This window comes from Lynx canadensis, chromosome D4 (assembly GCF_007474595.2).
Source record: "Lynx canadensis isolate LIC74 chromosome D4, mLynCan4.pri.v2, whole genome shotgun sequence".
NCBI classification, from domain to species: Eukaryota; Metazoa; Chordata; class Mammalia; order Carnivora; family Felidae; genus Lynx; species Lynx canadensis.
Window position 1 is genome coordinate 26,611,855 of NC_044315.2, and position 24,121 is coordinate 26,635,975.

General features: G+C 38.0%; 1 protein-coding gene and 1 pseudogene across 4 annotated transcripts in view; both read left to right on the top strand.

Moving 5' to 3' along the window:
* NAA35 (N-alpha-acetyltransferase 35, NatC auxiliary subunit) overlaps window positions 1-24,121 on the top strand; it is a 96,626-nt gene that overhangs the window by 52,380 nt on the left and 20,125 nt on the right. For all 4 annotated transcript variants that reach the window (XM_030294487.2, XM_030294489.2, XM_030294490.1 and 1 more), the window contains exons 12-14: window positions 12,805-12,983; window positions 17,099-17,158; window positions 22,196-22,302. In XM_030294487.2, the coding sequence (XP_030150347.1) occupies window positions 12,805-12,983; window positions 17,099-17,158; window positions 22,196-22,302 (346 nt within the window). The remainder of the gene's footprint in view (window positions 1-12,804; window positions 12,984-17,098; window positions 17,159-22,195; window positions 22,303-24,121) is intronic.
* LOC115500138 lies at window positions 1,585-4,775 on the top strand (annotated as a pseudogene).

A 24,121-nucleotide genomic window follows, 5' to 3' on the forward strand; every position in this document is an offset into this window, starting at 1 on the left:
CTAGTGCAGGATTTTATAGCCTAAAAGGAATGTGGGAGCCCAGACAGGGTGAGGAGGGCATGTGAGTGTAGCCTGGCCTGGAGTGTTAGAACCTGAGGCAGATTCACAGAGGCAGCTAGGTGCCTGGTTGTTGGAGACCATGCAAGGGAAGAAGGGCATCTGTGTACGGAGCTGGCCTGGTGTGGGGTCTCAGAGCCTATGCATGTTGAAGAAGCTGTTTCTGTGGAAAGTTGTCCAAGTACAGGCTGTCAGATCAGAAGCAGAGTGAAAAGAGCATCTATACAGGAGGATAGCCTGGCATTGAATATCAGAGCCTAAGCAGAAAGAAGAGGGTGTCAGAATGGAAAGATGGCTCTGTGAAGGGAGTTGTAGCTGAAGCAGGCTTAAGAAGGGTATCTGTACATAGAAGTGGCCTGGCATGGAGTTTCAGAGCTTAAATGGGGTAAGGAATCATCTCTGTGGAAGAATGACCTGGCTTGAGGTACAAGAGCCCAAACGGTGTGGGTATTGTGATGGCTTGGCATGTCAGAACCTAAGTAAGATGGGAGCACATCTGTGTAGGGGAGGTGAGTGTCATTGATAGGAGATTGTAATGGGCTAAGTGATAGCCCTAAGCATCAGAGTCCTAATTCTCATGACCTTATTTGTGATTAAGTAAAGATGTTTTGATTATCTTGCACTTGTCCTTAGATTATCTTGTTGGGCCCTAAATATTGCCTAGGTGTCTTTCTTAAAAGAGAGGCAGAGGGAGATTGGACACACACACAAAAGGAGAAGACGATTGGGGCACCTGGGTGGCTGAGTTGGTTAGGCGTCTGACTTCGGCTCAGGTCATGATCTCGCGGTCCAAGAGTTCAAGCTCTGCGTCAGGCTCTGTGCTGACAACTCGGAGCCTGGAGCCAGCTTTGGATTCTTTGTGTCCTTCTCTCTCTGCACATCCCCCACTTGCACTTTGTCTCTCTCTCTCTCTCTCTCTCTCTCTCTCTCTCACACACACACACACACACACACACACACACACACACACACAAATAAATAAACATGAAAAAAATTAAAAAAAAAAAGTGACGTAAAGACAGAGGTAGAGATTGGTGTGAGCAGCTGTAGACCAAGGAATTCTAATAGCCACAGAAGCTGGAAAAAGCAAGGAACAGACTTGCCCTTAGAGCCTTTGGATGGAGTGCTGCCCTGCCAACACCTTGATTTCAGCCCATGAAACTGATATTAAACTTCTGGCTTTCAGAACTGAGAGAATAAATGTTTTCACCCACTTTGTGGTAATTTGTTACAACAGCCTTGGAAACTAATACAAAGATAAACTATAGTGAAATTGATCAGATATAAAAATGTATTGAGAATCATGGTATACCCCATTTCTCAGTTGGGGAGTTGAGTTATGCTAATTTCTAGAAAGGGAGGAAAGTAGATTGAACTCTGTAGTGTTGCATTGAAATTAAAGGTATGGGAATAAATTCATGGTTTTGTTTGTTTATTTTAGAGAGTGCAAGTGGGGGAGAGGGGCAGAGCTGAGAGAGAGAATCTTAAGTAGGCTCCACGCTGATCCCACGACCCTGGGATCATGACCTGAGCTGAAATCAAGAATTGGATGCTCAACTGACTGAGCCACTCAGACACCCCAATTCCTGGTTTTTAATATATAGATTGATATAGAAATGTAGATGTAAGTGTGTATGTGTATGAATACATATATGTGTATATGTAAACACAGATGTATGTATGTCCTTATGTACATACATTTTCTGGCTCTGTGATCTAGAGAACCTGGGAGTAGTGACACCCTAAAAGTGAAAATGCCTAACATCCAGTTCTTGCTTCCCAAGACCATTGTCCACTAAAATGAACTAGGGGTGGGAGCTGATCAAGATGGTGACATAGGATGCTCCCTTCCTCCCATGGACACACTACTAAATGCACAACTGCACATGAAACACTTCTTTCTGAATGAGATCCAAAAACTAGCTGAGTAAGTCCTACACGTCAGACAGATGAGAAAATACCTACATTAAAACAGGTAGGAAAGGCTTAGACACCCTCAACTACTGGTAGCTGCTAAGAACAGAGGAAGAGGCTTGGATAGTCCAAAGTTTGAGAGACAGCTAGGAGCTTGGGCTTGGCTGATCTGCAGAGTTTATCCACATGATACTACTCTGTCAAGACTAGGAAAGGTAGCATTTTGTCTAATATTCAGAAACCAAAGAAAATGAAGAAACAAAGGAATATGTTCTAAACAAAAGAACAAGAGAAATATTCAGAAACAAATTAATGAAGCAGAGATAGATGATTTACCTGAGAGTTCAAAATAAGTCATGAAGATTCTCTCCAAGGTCAGGAAGCAATGTATGACTAAAGTGAGAATTTCTACAGGACATAGAAAATATATAAAGGACCAAACAGAAATCACAGAGCTGAAGAATATAATAACTGAACTGAAAAATTAAGTAGAGGGTTTCAAAGCAGACTAGATCAAGTGGAAGAAGAGATCAGCAAACTTGATGGGGCAGTGGAATTTCTACAGAGGAATTCCTACAGAGGAGCAAAAAAAAAAAAAACAAAAAAAAACTGAGGGGATTTATGGGACACCACCATCAAAACAAACCAACATATGCATTATAGTAGTCCCAGAAAGAGGAGAGAGAAAGGAGCAGAAAGCTTACAGAAAAAGCTGAAAACTTTCTTAAACTGGGGAAAGAAAGAGACATCCAGATCTAGGAGGGCTAGGAAGTACCAAGAAAGATAAATCCAGAGACCCACACCAAGACATATTACGATTAAATTGTCAAAAGTTAAAGACAAGTATAGGCACGTGGCGGGCAGGCCTGGAGGGGGCGGGTCTGCATCTGCGTGGGCCTCGGAGACTCCCGCCCAGCCTGAGGAGAGGTCACAGTGGGAGCCTGCTGCCGCCTAGGCCTACACTGCCACTATTGCCGCGAGGTCTGAGTGCCGGGGCTGCAGCCATGTCCTGCTGTCAGCAGGAAGGGAAGGATCGAATCATATTTGTGACCAGAGAAGACCATGAAACTCCCAAGCGATGCAGAGCTGGTGGCTGATGACCCCAACGATCCATATGAGGAACACGGATTGATCCTGCTAGATGGAGACGTTAACTGGAACCGCCCATGCCTTGGGGGAATGGCCAGTGGCCCCTGTGGGGAACAGTTCAAGTCGGCCTTTTCCTGCCTCCACTATAGCACAGAGGATGTCAGGAGGTCAGACTGTGTAGACCAGTTCCGGGTCATGCAGGAATGCATGCAGAAATACCCCGACCTCTATCCCCAGGAGGACGAGGAGTAGGAGGAGAAGAAGCCAGCAGAACGTTTAGAAGAGACTGCTTCCACTGAGGCTGCTGTAATCAAAGAGGAAGGGTCAAGCTAATGAAGGCCATAAGGCACTGGGCTCCATTCCTTCTCCTTCAGAGTGATATGAACCTTTTGTAAGATGCCTTTTGGTCATTCTCCCAGAACGTGTTTTTCCCTCTGTTGTTCTGTGCACTGTAATGTTCAAAATAACTTATTTTGATGATCAGGGGTCTTGGTCCTTTGACATATACACTGGAAAAAATCTATGTGTGTCTCCCATAAACCTACCGGCAAATGTAGCTGTCACTTTTGAATTTTCAGATTATCCTGAATTTTGCCTCTTTGAAATAATGTCCTGATTATGCTCAGCAACTAGAAATTGTTATCTGGGAGTATCTTATGAGTGAGCTGATTTATTCTGATTGATTATATTCCCTTGTAGATTTTATATCCCTGTGGGAAATGAAATAGAAACAAAACCATCTTCCTTTAAAAATGCTGGAGTGGGGCCATTCCCAGTAAAAGGCCAGATGATAAGATACGTATTTCTCATGAACCATCTTGACCTTGAGTATGTGAGGAGGTACTGTAGTTCATTTCTGATGCATTTTGGTTTCCATTTTCACTTTGAGCTCCAGGTTTTCCATGTTTGGAAATTGGAACTGTGGACCCTCTGATTCACAGTCCCTTTCTAAGTGAAGAGAAAGGCTGGTTTTGCTGTTGTTCTTCTGCAAGCCCTGGTTTGGGGCCTGTGTTCACACTGGCTCTGTGTCAGCCTGTTCAATGCAGTGTTCTTGAGAGGTGGGGACCTAATTGTTACCAAAGTAGCAGCCAAGAGAAGAAACGGTGTGAATTAAGTAGTCACTTAAAAGGAAAATAAGACTTTGACCTGGTGTTGAATGTGTGAACTAAAAATGTTTTTGATATAAGGAAATATAAATATGAAAAGTTCATTGAAATTCCTCCTTGAAGATAGTGGTAAGCCAGTTTGAGTCCATTAAAATTTTCAGTGTTGAATTAAAAAAAAAAAAGTTAAAAGACAAGTATAGACTATTGAAAGCAGCCAAAGAAAAGCAACTTGTTATGTAAAAGGGAACCCCTCTCAGCCCCCCGCCCCATAAGACTCAGCAGATTTTTCAGCAGAAACCTTGCAGGCCAAAAGGGAGAAGGATCATATATTCAAAGTGATGAACAAAAAAACTGCCAACCGATTATACTTTACCCAGCAAAGTTACCATTTAGTATTGAAGAAGAGATAGAGTTTTCCAGATAAGCAGAAGCTGGGAGAGTTCATCATCACCAGACCCACCTCACAAGAAATGTTTAAAGGAATCTTTCAAGATGAAAGGAAAGAATGCCAGTTAGTAGCAGGAAAGGAGTATAATACTCGAAGCCAGCATTACCTTGATTCCAAAACCATACAAAGACCCCACTAAAAAGGAGAACTATAGACCAATCTCCCTGATGAACATGGGTGCAAAAATCCTCAGCAAGATACTAGCCAACCGGATCCAGCAATACATTAAAAAAATTATTCACCATGACCAAGTGGGATTTATACCTGGGATGCAGGGCTGGTTTAATATCTGCAAAACAATCAGTGTGATTTATCACATCAATAAAAGAAAGGACAAGAACCACATGATCCTCTCAATAGATGCAGAGAAAGCATTCAACAAAATACAGCATCCTTTCTTGATAAAAACCCTTTAGAAAGTAGGGATAGAAGGATCATATGTCGAGATCATAAAACCCATGTATGAAAGACCCAACGTTAATATCATCCTTAATGAGGAAGAACTGAGAGCTTTCTCCCTAAGGTCAGGAAGAAGACAGGGATGTCCACTCTCACCACTGTTACTTAACGTAGAATTGGAAGTCTTAACCTTAGCCTCAGCAATCAGACAACACAAAGAAATAAAAGGCATCCAAATTGGCCAGGAGGAGGTCAGACTTTCACTCTTCACAGATGATGTGATACTCTATATGGAAAACCCAAAAGATTCCACCAAAAAACTGCTACAGCTGATCCATGAATTCAGCAAAGTGGCAGGATATAAAATCAGTGCACAGAAATCGGTTGCATTTCTATACCACAACAATGAAGCAACGGAAAGAGAAATCAAGGAATCGATCCCATTTACAATTGCACCAAAAGCAATAAATACCTAAGAATAAATCTAACCAAAGAGTTGAAAAATCTATACACTGAAAACTATAGAAAGCTTATGAAAGAAATTGAGGAAGACACCAAAAACAGGTATGCTGTTCAAAGGGGTACTGCACCCTGATGTTTATAGCAGCACTATCAACAATAGCCAAAGTACGGAAAGAGCCCAAATGTCCATCAATGTGTGTGTATGTATACACACATACACACACACACACACACACACACACACACACACAGTGGAGTATTACTCGGCAATCAAAACAATTAAATCTTGCCATTTGCAACTGCATGGATGGAACTAGAGGGTATTATGCTAAGTGAAATTAGAGAAAGACAAATATCATATGACTTCACTCATATGTGGACTTTAAGATACAAAACAGATGAACATAAGGGAAGGAAAGCAAAAATAATATAAAAACAGGGAGGGGGACAAAGTGTAAGAGACTCTTAAATACAGAGAACAAACAGGGTTACTGGAGGGGTTGTGGGTAGGGGGAGGGGCTAAATGGGTAAGGGGCATTAAGGAATCTACTTCTGAAATCATTGTTGCACTATATGTTAACTAACTTGGATGTAAATTAAAAAAATAATTAAAAACTTAAAAAAAAGGAAAAGAAAGTATAAAAAGCAGTGGTAAAAAAGTAGTACATATATGCTTGGATAACAGGTATTCAGTGCATGCGTGTAACAATGTTAGCTATAACAAGCACCATTTGAAAATTCAGAGGAACCTTTTAAGGATTTCAAACAAATTCGACTTTCAGTATAACTGCACCTAAAGTACTTAAACACAGGTCATCAGAATGTCTATTTGTCATAAACTTTTGAGTTTATTGTTGGGACCACATAAATCAATAAAGCCCGGATAACCTTTTAGAGATCCCTTAAATATGGCCACAGTTGTATTTAAGCAACCAGGGCTAAAGAAAAATGTCATTAATTCTTTTAAAACAGACATAAAATGGAATTATCAACTGAGAGGAAAAAAAAGGTAAATAAAAGTATAATACTCACTGGTAAAAGTAAATACGTAGTTATATTCAGAATACTCCAGTTCTGCAATGGTGATGAGTAAATCACTTGTAACTGTAGTATGAAGGTTAAAAGCATTAAAAAATATCTGTACCTACAGTAATTTAATGGATACACATTGTGAAAAGATGCTGATTGTGACATCAAAAACGAAATGGGGGTGGAAGTTTTGTTATGTGTTTGAAGTTATTATCAACTTAAAATAGACTGTTACAGATATGTTTTTTGCAAACCTTGTGGTAACCACAAAGCAAAAACCTATAGTAGAAATACAAAGTGTAAAGAGAAAGGAAATCAGAGCATATCATTATAGAAAATCACCAAATACCAATGGGAGAGAACAAGGAAAAAAAGGAACATAGGAATTACAAAATAGAACACAATTAACAAAATAACAAATGGTAAGTCTGTAACTGTCAGTAGTTACTTTAAATGTAAATGGACTAAAATCTCCAATAAAAAGATAAATATTGTATAGTTAAATGTTTCTTGGTTTTGTGTATCTTTTAAAAAACCAGCTGTTAATTTCATTGATGTTTTCTGTTATGGGGGGAATGGGGTCTCCATTTATTTCTGCTCTGGAGACTTGCTTTTTGTTGTATGTAAGTGGGGTCATACAAGATTTGTCCTTTTTGTCTGCCTTGTTTCACATAACATAATGTTAATCATTTTATAAAAGGAAATCATGTAGCCAAGAAGTGCAGCATCACTTAACAAATCCTTAGCAGCTTCTGCATTGTTTTCTAGAATTCCTTCCAACTTCAGAGCATCCAAAACTTGTTTCAGGAAGTCTACACTGTCTATGTAACCTTGGGGAGAGATGTCTGAAAAGTGATATATTATCTCTATCTCTTGACTAATATATTTCTGGATCTTTAATTATGGCATCTAATTAATTTTAGGATAATTTAGTTTGTTAAATTAAAGTACATTGTTACTATAAATCTTTGACCTAAGAACCTTGTACTATTTGTAGTACTTTTCTGCTATTGATAATGACCAGTTATCAAACAAGAATTTTAGTAATCTAAAACACTCTGATCCAGTGTGCTGTATGTTTTGAAAGTAGCAATTAGACTTTATTACTTTGTTTTTAAAAGAGTCCTAGTGGGAGGGGAAAATCCTCTTATTTGGCATTCTTGTACTAGGAAGCATTTTATGTATGAAATATTTTAATTGGAAAACCAAGATAATTTTTTGTACATCTGCAGACTTGAAACATCAGAAAAGAGACTAGAAGTATCTGGTTTGTCCAGTTCAATTCAGGAAAACTTGATTAAGCATAGCCCACACTGGGTGGAAAGTAATGTGAATTACCTTTTTTTCAGACTCATTTAGTAAAGGCTCTTCAGGTTATTTTAACAGAAGACAGTGTGAGGTAAATTGTGGTAGAGAAGATACATGACGTATAGTGAGAAAATGTTAGAGCATTTTATTCCAGGAGAGGTTTGGATGTGGTAAAACTTCTTGTAACACTTCATAGGTTAGGTTGACATGAAACCAGGTGCAAACTCCCACCTTACTCTTAGCCCCTCTCCTGCTCAACTGCTCTCTGTTCTGAGCAGCTTCTTCAGTCTTTTCTACCTCAGCACTTCTGTTCTTCTCTGTTCAGATGGGTTACCATGTCTATAGGACAGTCACAGAGTTCTTATGCATGAGATTCGGCAACAGCTGAGACATAAAAATAGTTACTAGGAATCATTTTAACCATTAACGAGGACTAGGTCCAGAGAAATGGGGGGTGGGGAGAAGAGTTTAAATATATGTGGAAAATGGAGAGAAGCATACAGGTAACTTCTAGCTTTATGCGTAGGGACTTTGTCCCCTTTCTGTTCAGATGCATATATTTTTACTCCCTGAGATTGGAGAAATTACAACTTGGAAAGTTACAGTGCCTTATGGAAAAAAAAAACAGGAGCTATATTCTCTGTCCTCTAGGCTTTTGATATGCTTGGAATACTTTTTTCTGACTAATATTTTACTAATATCATTTGAGTCTTTCCTTAGATTTTACTCTTGTCAGTCTTTCGTCTAATTTTACCATGGATTAGATGTTTTTGTTACATCCTGAGCTTATCCACACTGAATTAAATTTGCTTATTGTATTTGTCTAGACCCGTGTTTCTCAACTGGGGCTTCCTGGGACATTTGGCAATGTCCGGACCCATTTTTGGTCTTCCCAATTGTGGGGATTCTACTAGCATCTAGTGGGTAGAGGTCAGGGATGCTGTATGTTGCATTTTTAAATTTGTATAAAAATGTAATGAAAAATATACTGTATGTGGTATCCATTTCCCATTAATATTTCCTTCTTTTCATGGTAGTATAGATTTTCATGAGTGGCTATATCTTCTAAGTGTGGTTTAAAACTTAGTGTATTAAGTGTATTAAGAATATGTGTATTAAGAATAAGAATATTGGGGCACCTGGGTGGCTCAGTCGGTTAAGTGTCTGACTCTTGATTTGGGCTCACATCGCCACCTCATGGTCGTGGGCTCAAGCCGTGCATGGGGCTCCATGCTGAGCACAGAGCCTGCTTGGGATTCTCTCCTGCCCTCCCTGTGTGTGTGTGTGTGTGTGTGTCCGTCAATCCCCCTCCCCCTCCCCTGCTCGTGCACTTGCATGCATGCTCTTTCTCAGAAGTAAATAAATAGGGGCACCTGGGTGGCTCAGTCAGTTAAGCATCTTGATTTCGGCTCATGTTATGATCTCAGTGTTCGTGAGTTCAAGCCCCACGTCAGGCTCTTGGCTGATAGTGTGGATCCTGCTTGAGATTCTGTCTCTGCCCCTCCCCTCTTTGCACTCACATGTGTTCTCTGTGTCTCAAAATAAATAAGTAAACTTAAAAAAATAGTAATGAAAGTAAATAAACCTTAAAAAGAATATTTCTGGGTAATAATTTCAGATGAAAATTAGCATGCTTTCAGGGAAAATAAGGATAATAAGGATAATGTACTATTTAATGTACTATTTATTAGGTATTTAGATTCTGTGCATTTATTATTAAATCCCAAAATGTATTGGTATAGTAACAAAGCTTCTTGCAGCATCCTCATTACTACATTTACCTTGGCTTTAAATAAAATGTTGTAAATGAGAAATTCCAACTGTTCTTTATAGTGGTAACAGTCTTTCATTTTATTTTGAGTATGCAAATCTTGTCATTCAGAAAGCATGTATCCATTGCCTATAATGAGCCAGGTATTTCGGTGTTTGGGACACAAGCCAGTTATTGCTTTCAAAAGAACCAGGGAGAAATGACGTAATCCCACATGGATTACACTTAGCAGCCTATGTACACAATACTTGGGGGAGGACTAAGCAAGAGAGGGAACTGAAGCTATCGCAGATCTCTCAGGCTAAGAATAAGGGGTAGACTTTATAGGCAGAAAGAATAGTTACTGTCTAAGTAAAGAGGCATAAAGAGCATGATACTTCCAAGTCATTGTGCTTGATTATAGTTTATGGTGCTTAGGGAATAGAGTGTGGTAAAAGATGATTTTCAGAAAAAAGTAAAAAGAACTGTGACTGTCCAACAGATACAACAGTGAACATGTGTTTAGGATTTTATTAAACTCATTCAGTGAAATAACTAGATAGAAAAGTTTTAAACCTTTCAAATTTATATGAAGCATCAGAATGTTGAAATAAATTATAATTGGAGGCAGAACTCTTCTGTAGAGTTGGGAGGAAGTCAGGTGAGTCTTTGCATGTCTTCTGTCAGTTACCTACCATTTGTAGATTTGTAAAATAGCTGCCTTGAATTAATCTGACAATGCATAGTTTTCCATTGGAATACAGATTTTTTTTTCCCTACAGGAGTGACAGGAAATTGTTAAGTACCTTCCAGTGCCCTGTCAGACACTTTGTACTGTATACAACAGGGAGTCAACAGAATTTTTGGATTAGGAGAATGAAATCAGGTTGTAATTTTAGATAAAACAATTGACGTGGCAGCATATAGGATTAATTAATGAGGGAACATTCAGTGTAGGGGAATGAGTTAGGCTTTTATAGTGGTAGTAAAAGTGAAGAGTGGGGAGGGGCGTCTGGTTGGCTCAGTCAAGTGTCTTGGTGACTCTTGGCTTCAGCTTAGGTTATGATCTCATGGTTTCCTGAGTTCAAATCCCGTGTCAGGCTCCACACTTGTGAGAAATAAGCCCACTGATCCAATAAAGGAGGGATGCAGAGACTAGGAGCACAGTGAAGTGAGGCTTTAATCAAGGTTCCTGCAAGAACTGGTGTCTGATGGACAGGCACACTCGGGGCAGTCACAGCAGACATTTTATCTCCTAGCATGTAAGTCCCTCCCTTTGTTCCTCATTGGCTGAGCACTACAGAGGCTACAGACTTACCCAGACATGGCCTTTGCCCATGTAAGGCAAAAAGTAGTCTGATTAGAACAAATTTATTCCCTGAGGTGATGCAGAGACTTTCAGTGCCCCCCTCCCTTTGTTCTATGGCTCATGCTCATGAGCAAAAATAAGCCCACAAAATGGAGAGGGGAAGAACCAGAAGTGAAATGTCTAAGGGTTTGGGACTCTACTGTTGGGGTGGGGGCTGGGGGAGGGGGGTTCATACATATTTCCAATAGTCTGTAAACCTACCGTTAACTAGACAGCACAGCTTTTATTTGGTATTTCTGAAAATGAATCATCTCCCTCACTTCTCACACACTGACAGCGTGGAGCCTTCTTGGGATTCTGTCTCTCTCTGCCCCTCCCCCACTCACACTGTCTTTGTCTCTCTCAAAATAAATAAGTAAACTTAAAAAAAAAAGAGTGAAGAGGGGGGATGGTCAGTGGATGTTAGGATGTAGACTACTTTAAGACTTATGCACTGATTAAATAAAGCAGACAAGGAGGTTTCTGGCCTAAGCAATTGTAAGGGCAGTGGGTCATTTTACTGAGAAAGGGACTACAAGAAATATAAAGAGATGCAGTGTTTGGGGCAAGATCATGGCAGTTTTTGGACATGGGCCTTTTGACATGAGGTGGGGAACCAAGGTAGAAATGTCCATTATACAGTTAGAAATCCGATTTGGAGCTCAGAAGAAAGATTGTGGGCTAACGATTTTAGCCTGGAAGACGTTAGTTAAACTGAAATTTATATAACAATAAATACCTTCAACCAGGGAGGACTTAAGTATGGAGGAAAGGAAGAAGGCCAGAAACCCTGGGGAACATCTTTATTTGCTTGATACTCAGGAATAATTATGTATGTCACAGAGCGTTATTATAATTTGGTTAAGTATCAGTCTTGCTTTTAATTTTAATAATGATGCTTGCTTAGCTTAATTTTATCTTTCATTAACATCTGAAGCTATTTTATTTTTTCTTAGTTTATAGCCTATTTGTAGTACAGCAAGAGAACTTTGAAACCCAAATTCTTTTTTTTTTTTTAATTTAAGTTTGTTTATTTTTTAGAGAAAGAGACAGAGCATGAGTGGGAGAGGGGCAGAGAGAGGGAGACACAGAATCTGAAGCAGTCTCCAGATCTGTCAGCAAAGAGCCCGATGCAGGGCTCAAACTCACAGACTGCGAGATCATGACCTGAGCCGAAGTCAGATGCTTAACTGACTGAGCCACCCAGGCGCCCCTGAATCCCAAATTCTTAATTCTCACTTTATATACTTCCTCATTTTAGATTACAAGTTGACAGAGACTTAGTTTGGAGCCTTGCGCTAGTGTGAAAAGTGGTGTCACCAGTGGACAGAAAATGGGAAAGAGGAAGTCACCCTTAGGTCTTTTGTAATGGGTTATTTTCATTAAAGCACTGTGAATTTCCATAATTAATGTCAGTATCAAATGCATTCCAGATTCATTGGGGTGGGAGCTAAGTTTGCATTATTATTATGTAGCTAAGTTTGAGTTGATTCTGCTGTTCAGTAATTGAAGGGAAGACAGCCAAAATTTATGTTCCCATTTTACCTTTTCACAATCTCATAGTTAATACAGCATTGCCTTTTTTTTTGAGGGAATATATTCACCCTATTTTATCTTATTCATGGCTTGTAGTTAATTTTGAGGTAGCAACCCCTTTCCATCACTACTACCGATTACTTGTAGATGGGAAGTACAATTTTCAGGTTATTAAATCTGCTTATCTCATTTTTAAAAATGCACATGTGTAGATATGTGTAAATTATAAAATTCATTTAGAAAATACTGTCACAAGAATTTGGAGATGCTTTTGAAATTGGCCTCTTTTCATATTTACTAGTATTTGAGGATTAAAGTTCAGCAAAACATTGAAAAATCTTACTTTTTTTCTTTTTAGATCATCCAATTATGATGGGTTTTGAACCCCTTGTTAACCAGAGGCTACTTCCACCTACCTTCCCTCGATATGCAAAAATAATTAAAAGGGAAGAAATGGTCAACTATTTTGCAAGATTAATAGATAGAATAAAAACTGTTTGTGAGGTGGTCAATTTAACAAATTTACATTGTATTCTGGTAAGTACAAATCTCTGTTTTGGATTATGATTTTGATTGAACAACAGAACAGTTTATCACTTTTTAGACTGTCCCATGGATAAATAATATTGTTTGCTTTCTTTGATAACTGGAGGATTAAGTGTTGTATGTGTATTGTCTGTATTTTTCTATTTAATCTTCACAAGGATTATATACTATCCATCTTAGAGATTAAAAGACTGATGTTTAGATAATTCACCCAAGTTTGAAGAATGGGAATTTAAACCCTAGATTCTGTCTTCAAAACTTTTGTGTGTATACACATACGTATGTACATGCATGTATACATGTATATTTTCATATAAAAATTAGATCGTGGTGCTTGTTAACCTGCTTTCTTTTATCACTAATCTCTATATCATGAACATCTTTCTTTTCATGTCAACAAATAAACATATTTCTGTATTATTCAATTGGCTACATGGTATTCCATTGTAAACATAGATCACAATTTTTTCCAGTTCATTCATATTATAGTGAGGCCCTTTTCAGCGTTTTAATGTTATAAACGATACTAATGTGAACATTTTTGTAGGTAGACCTTTGTATCATCTGCTTCCTTCTTCCTTAAATTATAATCCTAAACCATGAAGCTGCTGGGTTGAAGAGTATATACATTTTTACATATTTTGGATTAATCTTCTTTATGGGTTAAAATATAGAAAAGCAATGTTAGGAAGGTAGAAAATATGCAGAATAATACTGTTGTTATTTAGACATAAGCACACTAATTTATTTTGCACAACTCTGCATAGAGATACGTAATTCCTAGCCCATGTCATTTTCCCTGTGAGGTCTTCCTTGTTGGTTCTAGGCTGCTTCTGTTCCTGTATTCCTGGAGATGATTATTATCTCATTTACATTCCTGGAATTGAGCAGCAGCCTCTGGAATATATTTTTTCATGGTCAGCAAAGATTTGTGCTTTTGTTTATGCTTTTTCTTGTAATAACTTTGTTTTCCCTTCTAATTCTTTGTCATTAACACCAGTATGAGTCTTCATTGCTTAGTGAAACTTCCCCTGTTTGTGTCTTTGTTACCCCATTTCTGTTTGCTTTTTTTTTTTCTTTTTTTTTTTTTTTTTTTTTTTGTTTTTTTCTTTTTTTTTCTTAAGAATCATGGAATCTTAAAGGTTGAAAAGATCATAGACATAACCCAGTTCATTTTATAGTTCATCATATAGGTAAACAAAGTTAAGGCTTAGAGGGCTTGTAACCAAAATAGATGATTGGTTAGTGGCATATCAGGAGTTAGAGACTTTCTTATTCTTCTGCTATATCTCCTTTTTTGATTCTTAATTATGTAAATGTATATTTGTGTTCAGATTAATTGTAAGATTTTTGAAAAGAAATTGATCAATGTGAGTTGGAATAAGAATAATGCAACAGTTGGAATTTGACATTCTGGCAGAAAGTTATGGATTGCCTTGTCAGAAAGTTGAATGCTGAATGACACAGCATAGCTGGGGGAGTCAGGCCTGCACTTCCAGCACTGGACATGAAGAGGGCATAGAAGGAGAAGAATCTGGCTCCCTGGAGCACTTGGGACAGGAATACGTGTTGTGGGATGAGGGGAGGTAGGGAGTAGTTGAGGCTAAGAATAGAGGAAAAGATTAAAGTTAGAGGGAGAAGGAACCAAACAGTCTGGTAGTTCTGCCTAAGAAACCGGTCACTGTTCAGAAAAGGAGTACATCTCAGTGGAAAATTGGGAAAGGATATGAGCATACACACTGAAAAGGAAGTAAATGTGAAAAAGGTATAACCTTACTAGTAATTGAAGAAATGCAGTTTATAATAACTAGATTGAAAAGTATAGCAATATTTACTGTTGATGGAGGGAAATAGTAGCTCTCCTATACTCCTGTGGCTGTCTCTCTCAGAAGTCTTAAAAATAGCGTATATCCTGACCCAGCAACTCCCATTCTAGAGATTTAGCATAAGAAAATCATCTAAGATATGTTGCGAAGATGAACTAAAGAGGTATTTGGTGCATCATCATTTGTAATCTTGAAAAACTAGAAACAGTGGTGATACCACTATCCATCCTATGGGTATGTGTAGAATATATGCCACAGTGCCGTTAAAAAGCATGTTATAGAAAAATATTGACATAAGGAAATGTTTGTGAATGTCAAGTCCTGTTTCAAAAATACTTTACCCATTTTATACATTGTCACACAGAAGTGATGGTCAGACACAGCGAAGTTCAGTTTTTCAAATACTGGAATAACAAATATCAAGATGTCAGTTATGACTGTAGTTTATGGTCTGCATGTTTCTGCATTTTCACATGGGTGAATATGGGTGGGGCAGTTAAATAAATGGATTAACAGTTTGGGAGATGTGGTTGACTGTAGAGAAAAGATTGGAAAGGAACAGAGTAAACACAGGGGGATAATAAATTAAGAGACCGTTACTGCAGTTCAAGGGAGAGAGAATAGAAGGATGGCAGGGAGGTGACATGAGGTTGTCAGAGTTAGAGCTATGTATGAACTAAAATTGATAGCATATTGGTGATGAATTAAAATATGGGACATGAGAGAGCTTTCAGGAAGGCCCAGGGTTTCTGACTTGCAAATCTTGATACACACTGGTGCTGCTTACCGAAATGGGGAAATTCCAAGACCTTTAGTCAACTGAGGGTCTTAGTAAGGCCGATTTTGAGGTACCTTTGAAATATTTATGTAGAGATATTGAATTAGGTATTGATTATATGGATAGAACTTAGAAGTCTGTGTTCAATATATAATTTTGGAACTGTTACAAGTAGTAATCAAAGGAAGCATGAATACGGAGACGATTGTGAGGGAAAAAGTATATAGCTTGAGAAAAGAAAAATAGTCTGGAACTCAACTTTGAACCTACAGAGCAGACTGAGAAGTGACCACAGAGGAAGAAACTCATGGAAGTCAGTTAAAAGGTTTTTCAAAAAGGAAGTCCTGTCACATACTGCTGAGAGGTCAGATGAAAGAGGTGAATAAAGTCCAAAACAGATGTTGATTGGATTTGGTGTCAGACAACAGTGGTGACTAGAGTGAAGAGCCAGGCTAGCGTGTGTTGATGAAGGGGGCCTTTGAATAAGGAGAGATGATGCAGCCAACTCCTTTAGAAAGTTTGGCTGAGAAGGCAGTGGTTAAGAGTGAAATGTGGGAGCATGTGACAGTATTTTTCTTTTTAAAGATGGGAGAAAATTTTACTTAAATGTAGATGGGGAGGATATGGCAGAAAGGGAGAACTTAAATATCAGGGGAAAAGAAGGATGGATTATTGACCATGTGTAATGTTCTGATAAGACCAAATGGAATGCAGTGTGTAGTACAAGTTGGGGGTCCTCCGTTGTTAAAGTGGGCAAGGTAGGATCTAGGTACAAATGTGGGTTCAGTAATAACATTCAGAGGCTGAAGCAGAGGTTTGCCTGCTGGATAGATGACTTAATTTTCTTTGTAATGTTAAGTGGGAGGACATCTGTGGTGGAGAACATTCACTTTGAAAAGTGTGAGCAAGGTATAAAAGTTAATTGTTAAAAAAGTGAATTGACTAGAGAAACTTGGTAGGATTTGGCAGAGCACCCCTTTAAATTGAGGATCATGAGTCTGAAAAATACAGAAAAATATGAAAATGATAGGTAACTACTACCCTATATAATCTACAGAAGTTAACATTTTAGTGTATTTTCTTAGCTTTTTTCTTTTATCTATGTATAAACCCATATATAGTTTTCTAAGCATATCTTTCACGAACAGTTATATGAATCCAGTTGGCCTGGTTACGTGGTATTTATTTCTGTGAAGTAGGAAGTAAACTTCTACCATTAGTTAGGAAATTATTATTGGTACTATTATTTTCATGGTGTGCATACATAATATTTGTATACACAATTGACTATTGTTCAGTTAAAAAAAAATTAGGCTCCAAAATCCTCCATCGTCTATTGATACAATTAGACAATTCCTATAGAAATGATTCTTAGCTCTTTGTCATATTTTAATTCTACTAGTATTTAATTTGCAGAAGGTCTGATAAAAATTGCATGCTAAATAAAACATTTCTGGCTTTTATTAATCTATTAATGACATTACTTTTTCTGTGTGTATCAGGATTTTTTCTGTGAATTTAGTGAACAATCTCCTTGTGTTCTTTCAAGATCTCTATTACAAGTAAGTTCTACATAGTATTGAAATACTTCCTTAAACATCAAATTATTTGTGTGTCGACATTGTTTTATTGATTGCTGGAACAAAAGTAGATGCTTTTAAAGGATGTTCAACAGTTAGTGTTATATTTTTGTGATAGAAATATTGGAATATTAGACATTCACCAAGACTATATGCTGGACTATAAAACAAACCTTAATAATTTAAAATCAGTTGAAATCATACAAAGTATGCTCTCTGACTATTTTGCAATGAAACTAGTAATCCATAAATATTTTCCAAATATTTGGAAATTAACACACTTCTAAACAACCCTTGAGCCAAAGAAGAAGTCTTGAGGATAATTTGAAAATATTTTGAACTGAATGAAAATGAAAATATAACATACAGATTCTGTGGGATATAACTGAAGCAGTGCTTAGAGGAAAATTTATAGGATTAAATGTTTATATGAGAAAAAAAAGAAAATGGTTGCCAGAGGGGTTGGAGATAGGGGAATGAGTGAAATAAGTGAAGGGGTTAAGAGATACAAACTTCCAGTTATAAAATAAATAGGTCACAGGGGTGAAAAGTACAGGATGTGGAATATAGTCAATAGTATTGTAATAACTTTGGTGACAGATGGTAACTGCACTTGCCATGGTGAGCATTTCCTGGTATATAGAATTGTCGAATCACTGTGTTCTACATCTGAAACTAATATAATACTGTATGTCAACTCTACTTCAATTACATTTTTTTAAAAAGAAAGCTCTGAAAATTTAAGCTTCTGCTTCAAAAAAAAAAAAAGAGCAAATGAAACTCAAAGCAGGCAGAAGAAAAGAAATACTACAGATAAAAGCAGATATCAGTAAAATAGGAAACAGGTAAACAGTAAAGAAAATTAATGTAACTAAAATCCTGATTCTTTTGAACATATCAGTAAAATTGAAGAACCTCTAACCAGGCAGAACAAAAAAAAGAAGGTATAGTACAGATGAATAATATCACAAATGAAAAAAGAAAGGACCACTGCAGACTCCAAAAGGGTCTGTAAAAGGATATATGGGAAATATTATAAACAACTCTGTGTCCATAAATTCAAAATCATAGATGAAATGGACCAATTTCTTGAAGTACACTATCAAAACTCATGAAGAAACAGAGAACTTGAATGATCCTACATCTGTTAAATTGAATTCATAGTTTAACACCTTCCAACAGAGAAAATTCCAGGTCAGTTCTGTACAGTCTGTTCCAAAAAATAGAAGAGGCAACAATATACATAATAAAGCCAGCATTATCTCAGTAGCAAAACCAAACAAAGACATTAAAAGCATGGAAAATTATAGGCCAGTATCCCTTATGAGCATAGATAGAACCACCTTAAAGTATTATGATATCAAATTCAGCAATATATAAAAAAAAAAGATAATACATCATGACCAAATGGGCTTTATCCCAAAAATGCAAGCCTGGTTCAACCTTTGAAAATCAGTCCATGTAGGGGCACCTGGGTGGCTCAGTCAGTTAAGCATCCGGCTCTTGTTTTCGGCTCCAGTCCTGATCTCCTGGTCATGAGATTGAGCCCTACTTTGGGCTCTGCAAGGAGTATGGAGCCTGGTTGGGAGTCTGTCTCTGCCCCTCCCCTGCTTGTGCTCACTCTATCTTTCAATAAACATTTTTTTATTTAAATTTTTAAATTTAAGGGGCGCCTGGGTGGCGCAGTCGGTTAAGCGTCCGACTTCAGCCAGGTCACGATCTCGCACTCCGTGAGTTCGAGCCCCGCGTCAGGCTCTGGGCTGATGGTTCGGAGCCTGTTTCTGATTCTGTGTCTCCCTCTCTCTCTCTGCCCCTCCCCCGTTCATGCTCTGTCTCTCTCTGTCCCAAAAAATAAATAAACGTTGAAAAAAAAAAATTTAAATTTTTAAATTTAAATTTATTTTTTAAATTTGTTTTTTAAATAAACATTAAAAGAAAAAAAAACCAGTGTAATCCACCATACGATCAAAGTCTCATGGGGCGCCTGGGTGGCTCAGTCAGTTAAGCCTCCAACTTTGGCTCACGTCATGATCTCACGGTTCATGAGTTAGAGCCCTGCGTCCAGCTCTGTGCTGACAGCTCAGAGCCTGGAGCCTGCTTTGGATTCTGTGTCTCCAGCTCTCTCTGCCCCTCCCCCACTCACACCTTGTCTCTGTCTCTCTCTCTCTCTCTCTCTCTCTTAAAAATAATAAACATTAGAAAAATTAAAAAAAAAATAAAGTCTCAGTACATTCAGGAAAAGCATTTGACAAAAGTCCGCATCCATTCATGACAAAAACTCTTTGTCAAAACTAGGAATAGAAGGGGGCGCCTGGGTGGCGCAGTCGGTTAAGCGTCCGACTTCAGCCAGGTCACGATCTCGCGGTCCGGGAGTTCGAGCCCCGCGTCGGGCTCTGGGCTGATGGCTCGGAGCCTGGAGTCTGTTTCCGATTCTGTGTCTCCCTCTCTCTCTGCCCCTCCCCTGTTCATGCTCTGTCTCTCTCTGTCCCAAAAATAAATAAACGTTGAAAAAAAAAATTAAAAAAAAAACCAAAAAAAAAAAACTAGGAATAGAAGAAAACTTCCCTTAACCTGATACAGGGTATATACAAAAAACTTGCAGCTAACGTCATACTTAATGATGAAAGATTAAATCCTTTCCTCCAAAGATTGGGAGTAAAGTGAGGATGTCAGCTCTCTCACTCCTCTCTTATTCAACATACTACAGATGGCCCATGACTTAAGATGGTTCAATTTATGATTTATCGACTTTGTAACAGTCTGAAAGTGATGTCCATTCAGTAGAAACCATACTTTGCATTTTGAATTTTGATCTTTTTCTGGGCTAGCAATGTGTATTATAACACACTCTCCTGATCCTGGGCTTGACCAGCAAGTTGCAGCTCCCACTCAGCTACACAATCACAAGGGTAAACAGCCCGTTTAACCATTCTGTTTTTCACTTTCGGTATCGCAGTCAATAAATTACTGGAGGTATTCAACACTTTATTATCAAATAGGCTTTGTGTTAGATGATTTTGCCCCACAGTAGGCTAATGTAAGTGTTCTGAGCACATTCAGAGTAGTCTAGGCTATAAGCTATGGTGTTCGGTATGTATTCAGATGTATTAAACGCATTGCAGCTTATTCAACTTAAAATGGGTTTTGGGATGTAACCCCATTATAAGTTGATGGAGATCTGTATTGGAAATTTTAACCAGTGAAAAAAGGCAGGAAAAGGAAACAAAAGGCATACAGCTGAACAGGGAAGAAATCATCAGCGTTTTACAGACATTATTTTCTGTGTAGAGCACCAGAATTTTTAGAGAAGTTCCTAGACCAGATGGGTGAGTTTAACAAGAGCACAGGATATGAGGTCAATATACAAAAAACAATTGTATTCTTATATACTTTCAGGGAACAATGGGAAGTCAAAAATTTAGCAGTACTGTTTACAATAATCTCAAAAAAAACACAAAATACTTAGATATAAATCCAATACCTGTTTGTAGACAATGCAGAAAAACTAGAAGTATTGGTGAAAGAAGTCAAAGACCTAAATAAATGGAAAGGTATATACCTTGTTTGTGGATTGGAAGAATTAATATTTTTAAGATGTTTTCCCAAAATTGTTCTATAGATTCAAAGCAGTCTCAATAATATCATAGCAGGATTTTTTATAGTGTTGCAAGAACAATTGGACAGACATATGCAAAAAAAAATTGACTTAGAATGCATCATAAATCTAAAATGTAAGACTATAAAACTTTTACAAGAAAAGACAGGAGAAATCTTTGACTTTAGAAGGCAGAGTATTCTTAGGTATGACACCAAAAACACAATTCTTAAAAAATGGTCAGTTGATCAACTTAAAAGTATAAGTCTGTGGAAGGTACTGTTAAAATGAAAAGAGACTACAGAATGGGAGAAAATATTTGCAAATCATGTGTAGCATAGGACTTGTATCATACAAAGAAATTTATAAACCTAACAGAAAACAGACAACCTAGTTTTTTTAAGATATTCAACATAATTGGTACTAGGGATATGCAGATTAAAACCACAATGAAACACCACTATCTTTTCTAATATCTTTTAAAAAGAAGAAAGAAAAACTGATAATACCAAGTGCTGGTGAGGATGCATTTACTGATAATTCCATGAAGTACTACAACCACTTTGTAAAACAATTTGCAGATTCTTATTAAATTAAATGTACAAATCCCACTCCTGCTTAATGTTTACCTAAGAAAAGTGAAACCCAGTTTTCTCCTGGAAACCTGTATGCAAATGTTTATAGCTATTTGTTTCATGATCACCCAAAACTGGAAACAACCCAAATGGGTTAGGAAATCAAAGAAGGGATAGTATAGGAAATATTAAAATATGCTGAGGTCAGTAAGGGGAGAAAATGAAATGCAAACTATTGTTAAATAATTTATTTTAAATTTAATCATTAAATAATTTTTCCAATTTCAGGAAGTGTGTATTCCAAAATGTTCATTAGAGACAAAGTTTGTCAACTAAATATTTGTAGCCATTTGCTGTTTAATAACTTATGAAGCCCTCTTTCTTATATATTAGCTTATTTGACGTATTCAGACTAGTCATTTCATTTTGGGGTTTGTTTTTTTAAGTTTATTTATTTTTGAGAGAGAGGGAGAGAGAGAATTCCAAGCAGACTCCTCACTGTCCGCACAGAGCTGGACACAGGCACAATTATGAACCTGTGAAATCATGTCCTGAGTTGAAACAAGAGCCAGCTGAGCCACCCAGGTGTCCCTGGTCAGCTCATTTTGACTAGTTCACTATTATTGCCTTTGGCTTGAGAGGTATTTTTTCTTTATACACCTTCATCAGAATACATCTTAAATATAGATTAACAAGTAATAACCCATTGTGGAGGTAGTGATTCATTGATTTCCACCAGGTTTTTATGCTTTAATCTCTTCTGTTGTGTTCATGTCACAGTAATGACAGTTATATGTACAATATGTCAAGATTTTGACAGCATTACTAATACATAACATTTGTTTTAAGACTACTTTCCTGGTGGATAACAAAAAGGTCTTTGGAACCCATCTCATGCAAGACATGGTGAAAGATGCACTTCGGTCTTTTGTCAGTCCTCCGGTGCTCTCCCCAAAGTAAGTACTGTGAGACTTTTCATAGCGTGTACATTTCTTAAAAGCCCCAGGTCTCTGTGCTCGTTTAACAGCCAAAGCATAAAAACTGTTGGAATCACATCTTCATGCAGAAAATAAATAACTCATAGTAAAATTAATTGATTTCTGCTGCATATTATTTAGATTTAAACTGAAGTTTTTGTGAGGTTGACATTAGGCTCAATATGAGAAGAAAACCTTACAAGGAATTATGAAATACAGTAAGTTGCATTGATTCTTACTGTGTGCAAAGCACTGTGTTAGGTAAGCACTTTGGGAGTAATTATAAAAAATCAGATAAGGTCTCTTAATGATCTGAGTCTAGATAAAAATAGAAAATGCAGATAATTATTTCTTAAATTATGTTCTGATAGAAACATGTTGCTTTAATAAGAGGCTGGAAAGGATTTCATACAGCAAGAAATCATCATTTGTGTTGGCATTTTAGAAAAGGAATAAAGCTTTTCCAAAGGGGACGGAATAAAGGTGTTGTTATTTCTTAGCAAAGAAACCAGCATGTCTAAAGACATGAGCATATGAATTGTGTATTTTAGGAACAGTTAGTGGTTCAGCATTCAATTTGTTGAATAAATCATGCCACATCTCACATAAAACTTTTTCCTCTCTTGGGTTTCTCAGAAGCAGATCCTGAGACTTAGAAAGTGTTCCCAGGAGCAGCGCCTGGTGGCTCAGTTAAGCGTCCAGCTCTTGACCTCAGCTCAGGTCATGATCTTACACTTCATGAGATCAAGCCCCTCTTTGAGCTCTGCACTGGCAGTGTGGAGCCTGCTTGAGATTCTCCCTCTTTCTCTCTCTCTCTGCCCCTCCCTCCCTCCCTCTCTGTCTCTCTTTCTTTCTCTCTCTTTATAAATAAATGAACTTTATTTATTTATTTTTTTAAATTTTTTTAATGTTTATTTATTTTTGAGACAGAGAGAGACAGAGCATGAACGGGGGAGGGTCAGAGAGAGAGGGAGACACAGAATCGGAAACAGGCTCCAGGCTCTGAGCAGGCAGCACAGAGCCCGACGCGGGGCTCGAACTCACAGACTGCGAGATCGTGACCTGAGCCGAAGTCGGACGCTTAACCGACTGCGCCACCCAGGCGCCCCTAAATAAATGAACTTTAAAAAAAAAAAAAAAAGAAACTGTTCCCAGGAGAAACCAGCGGTGTTGTCGGCAAGTGGGACATGCAAAGGAAAAAAAACCGTGCAGAGGTATACTTCAGGGAAAGTAACGCTGGTTATGTCCTGGTGGGAAGCTCTGGAGATAGTGTGGGTAGCACCTCAGAGTTGTTAGGGATAAAACAAAGGAGCCTGAGAATTTACCCACATACGAGTCCATTAAGGACTGTCTCTGGGAGGAGGTAAATTCCCAGGCAGCCTCAGTGTTGCTTATATTCCCTGTTTCATTCACAGTAAAAGCCACAGTCCTTATGATTGAGCCTAGGAGGTCCCATACACTCTGGTCTAGACTCCTGTCCTGATGCCTCTCTGGCCTCATCTCTTACCCCACTCCCCCCATCAGCCACACTGCCCTCCTTGCTATTCCAGGAACATACAGGCTCACTCTCACCCTACAACCTTTACACAGAGTCTGAGGTGGAGGACATTTTATTCAGAAATCCCCAAGACTGACTGCCTCACCGCCTTCAAGTCTGTTTAACTTCATCTCAGCCAGGACTGCTTTGATCAGACTGTTTAAGAAGTACTACCTCTCCCCTGCCTCAGCCCAGCACTGGGCTGTATATAGTTCTCTCTCCTGTAACAACGATCTTCTTACCTGCTGTATAATTTGCTCC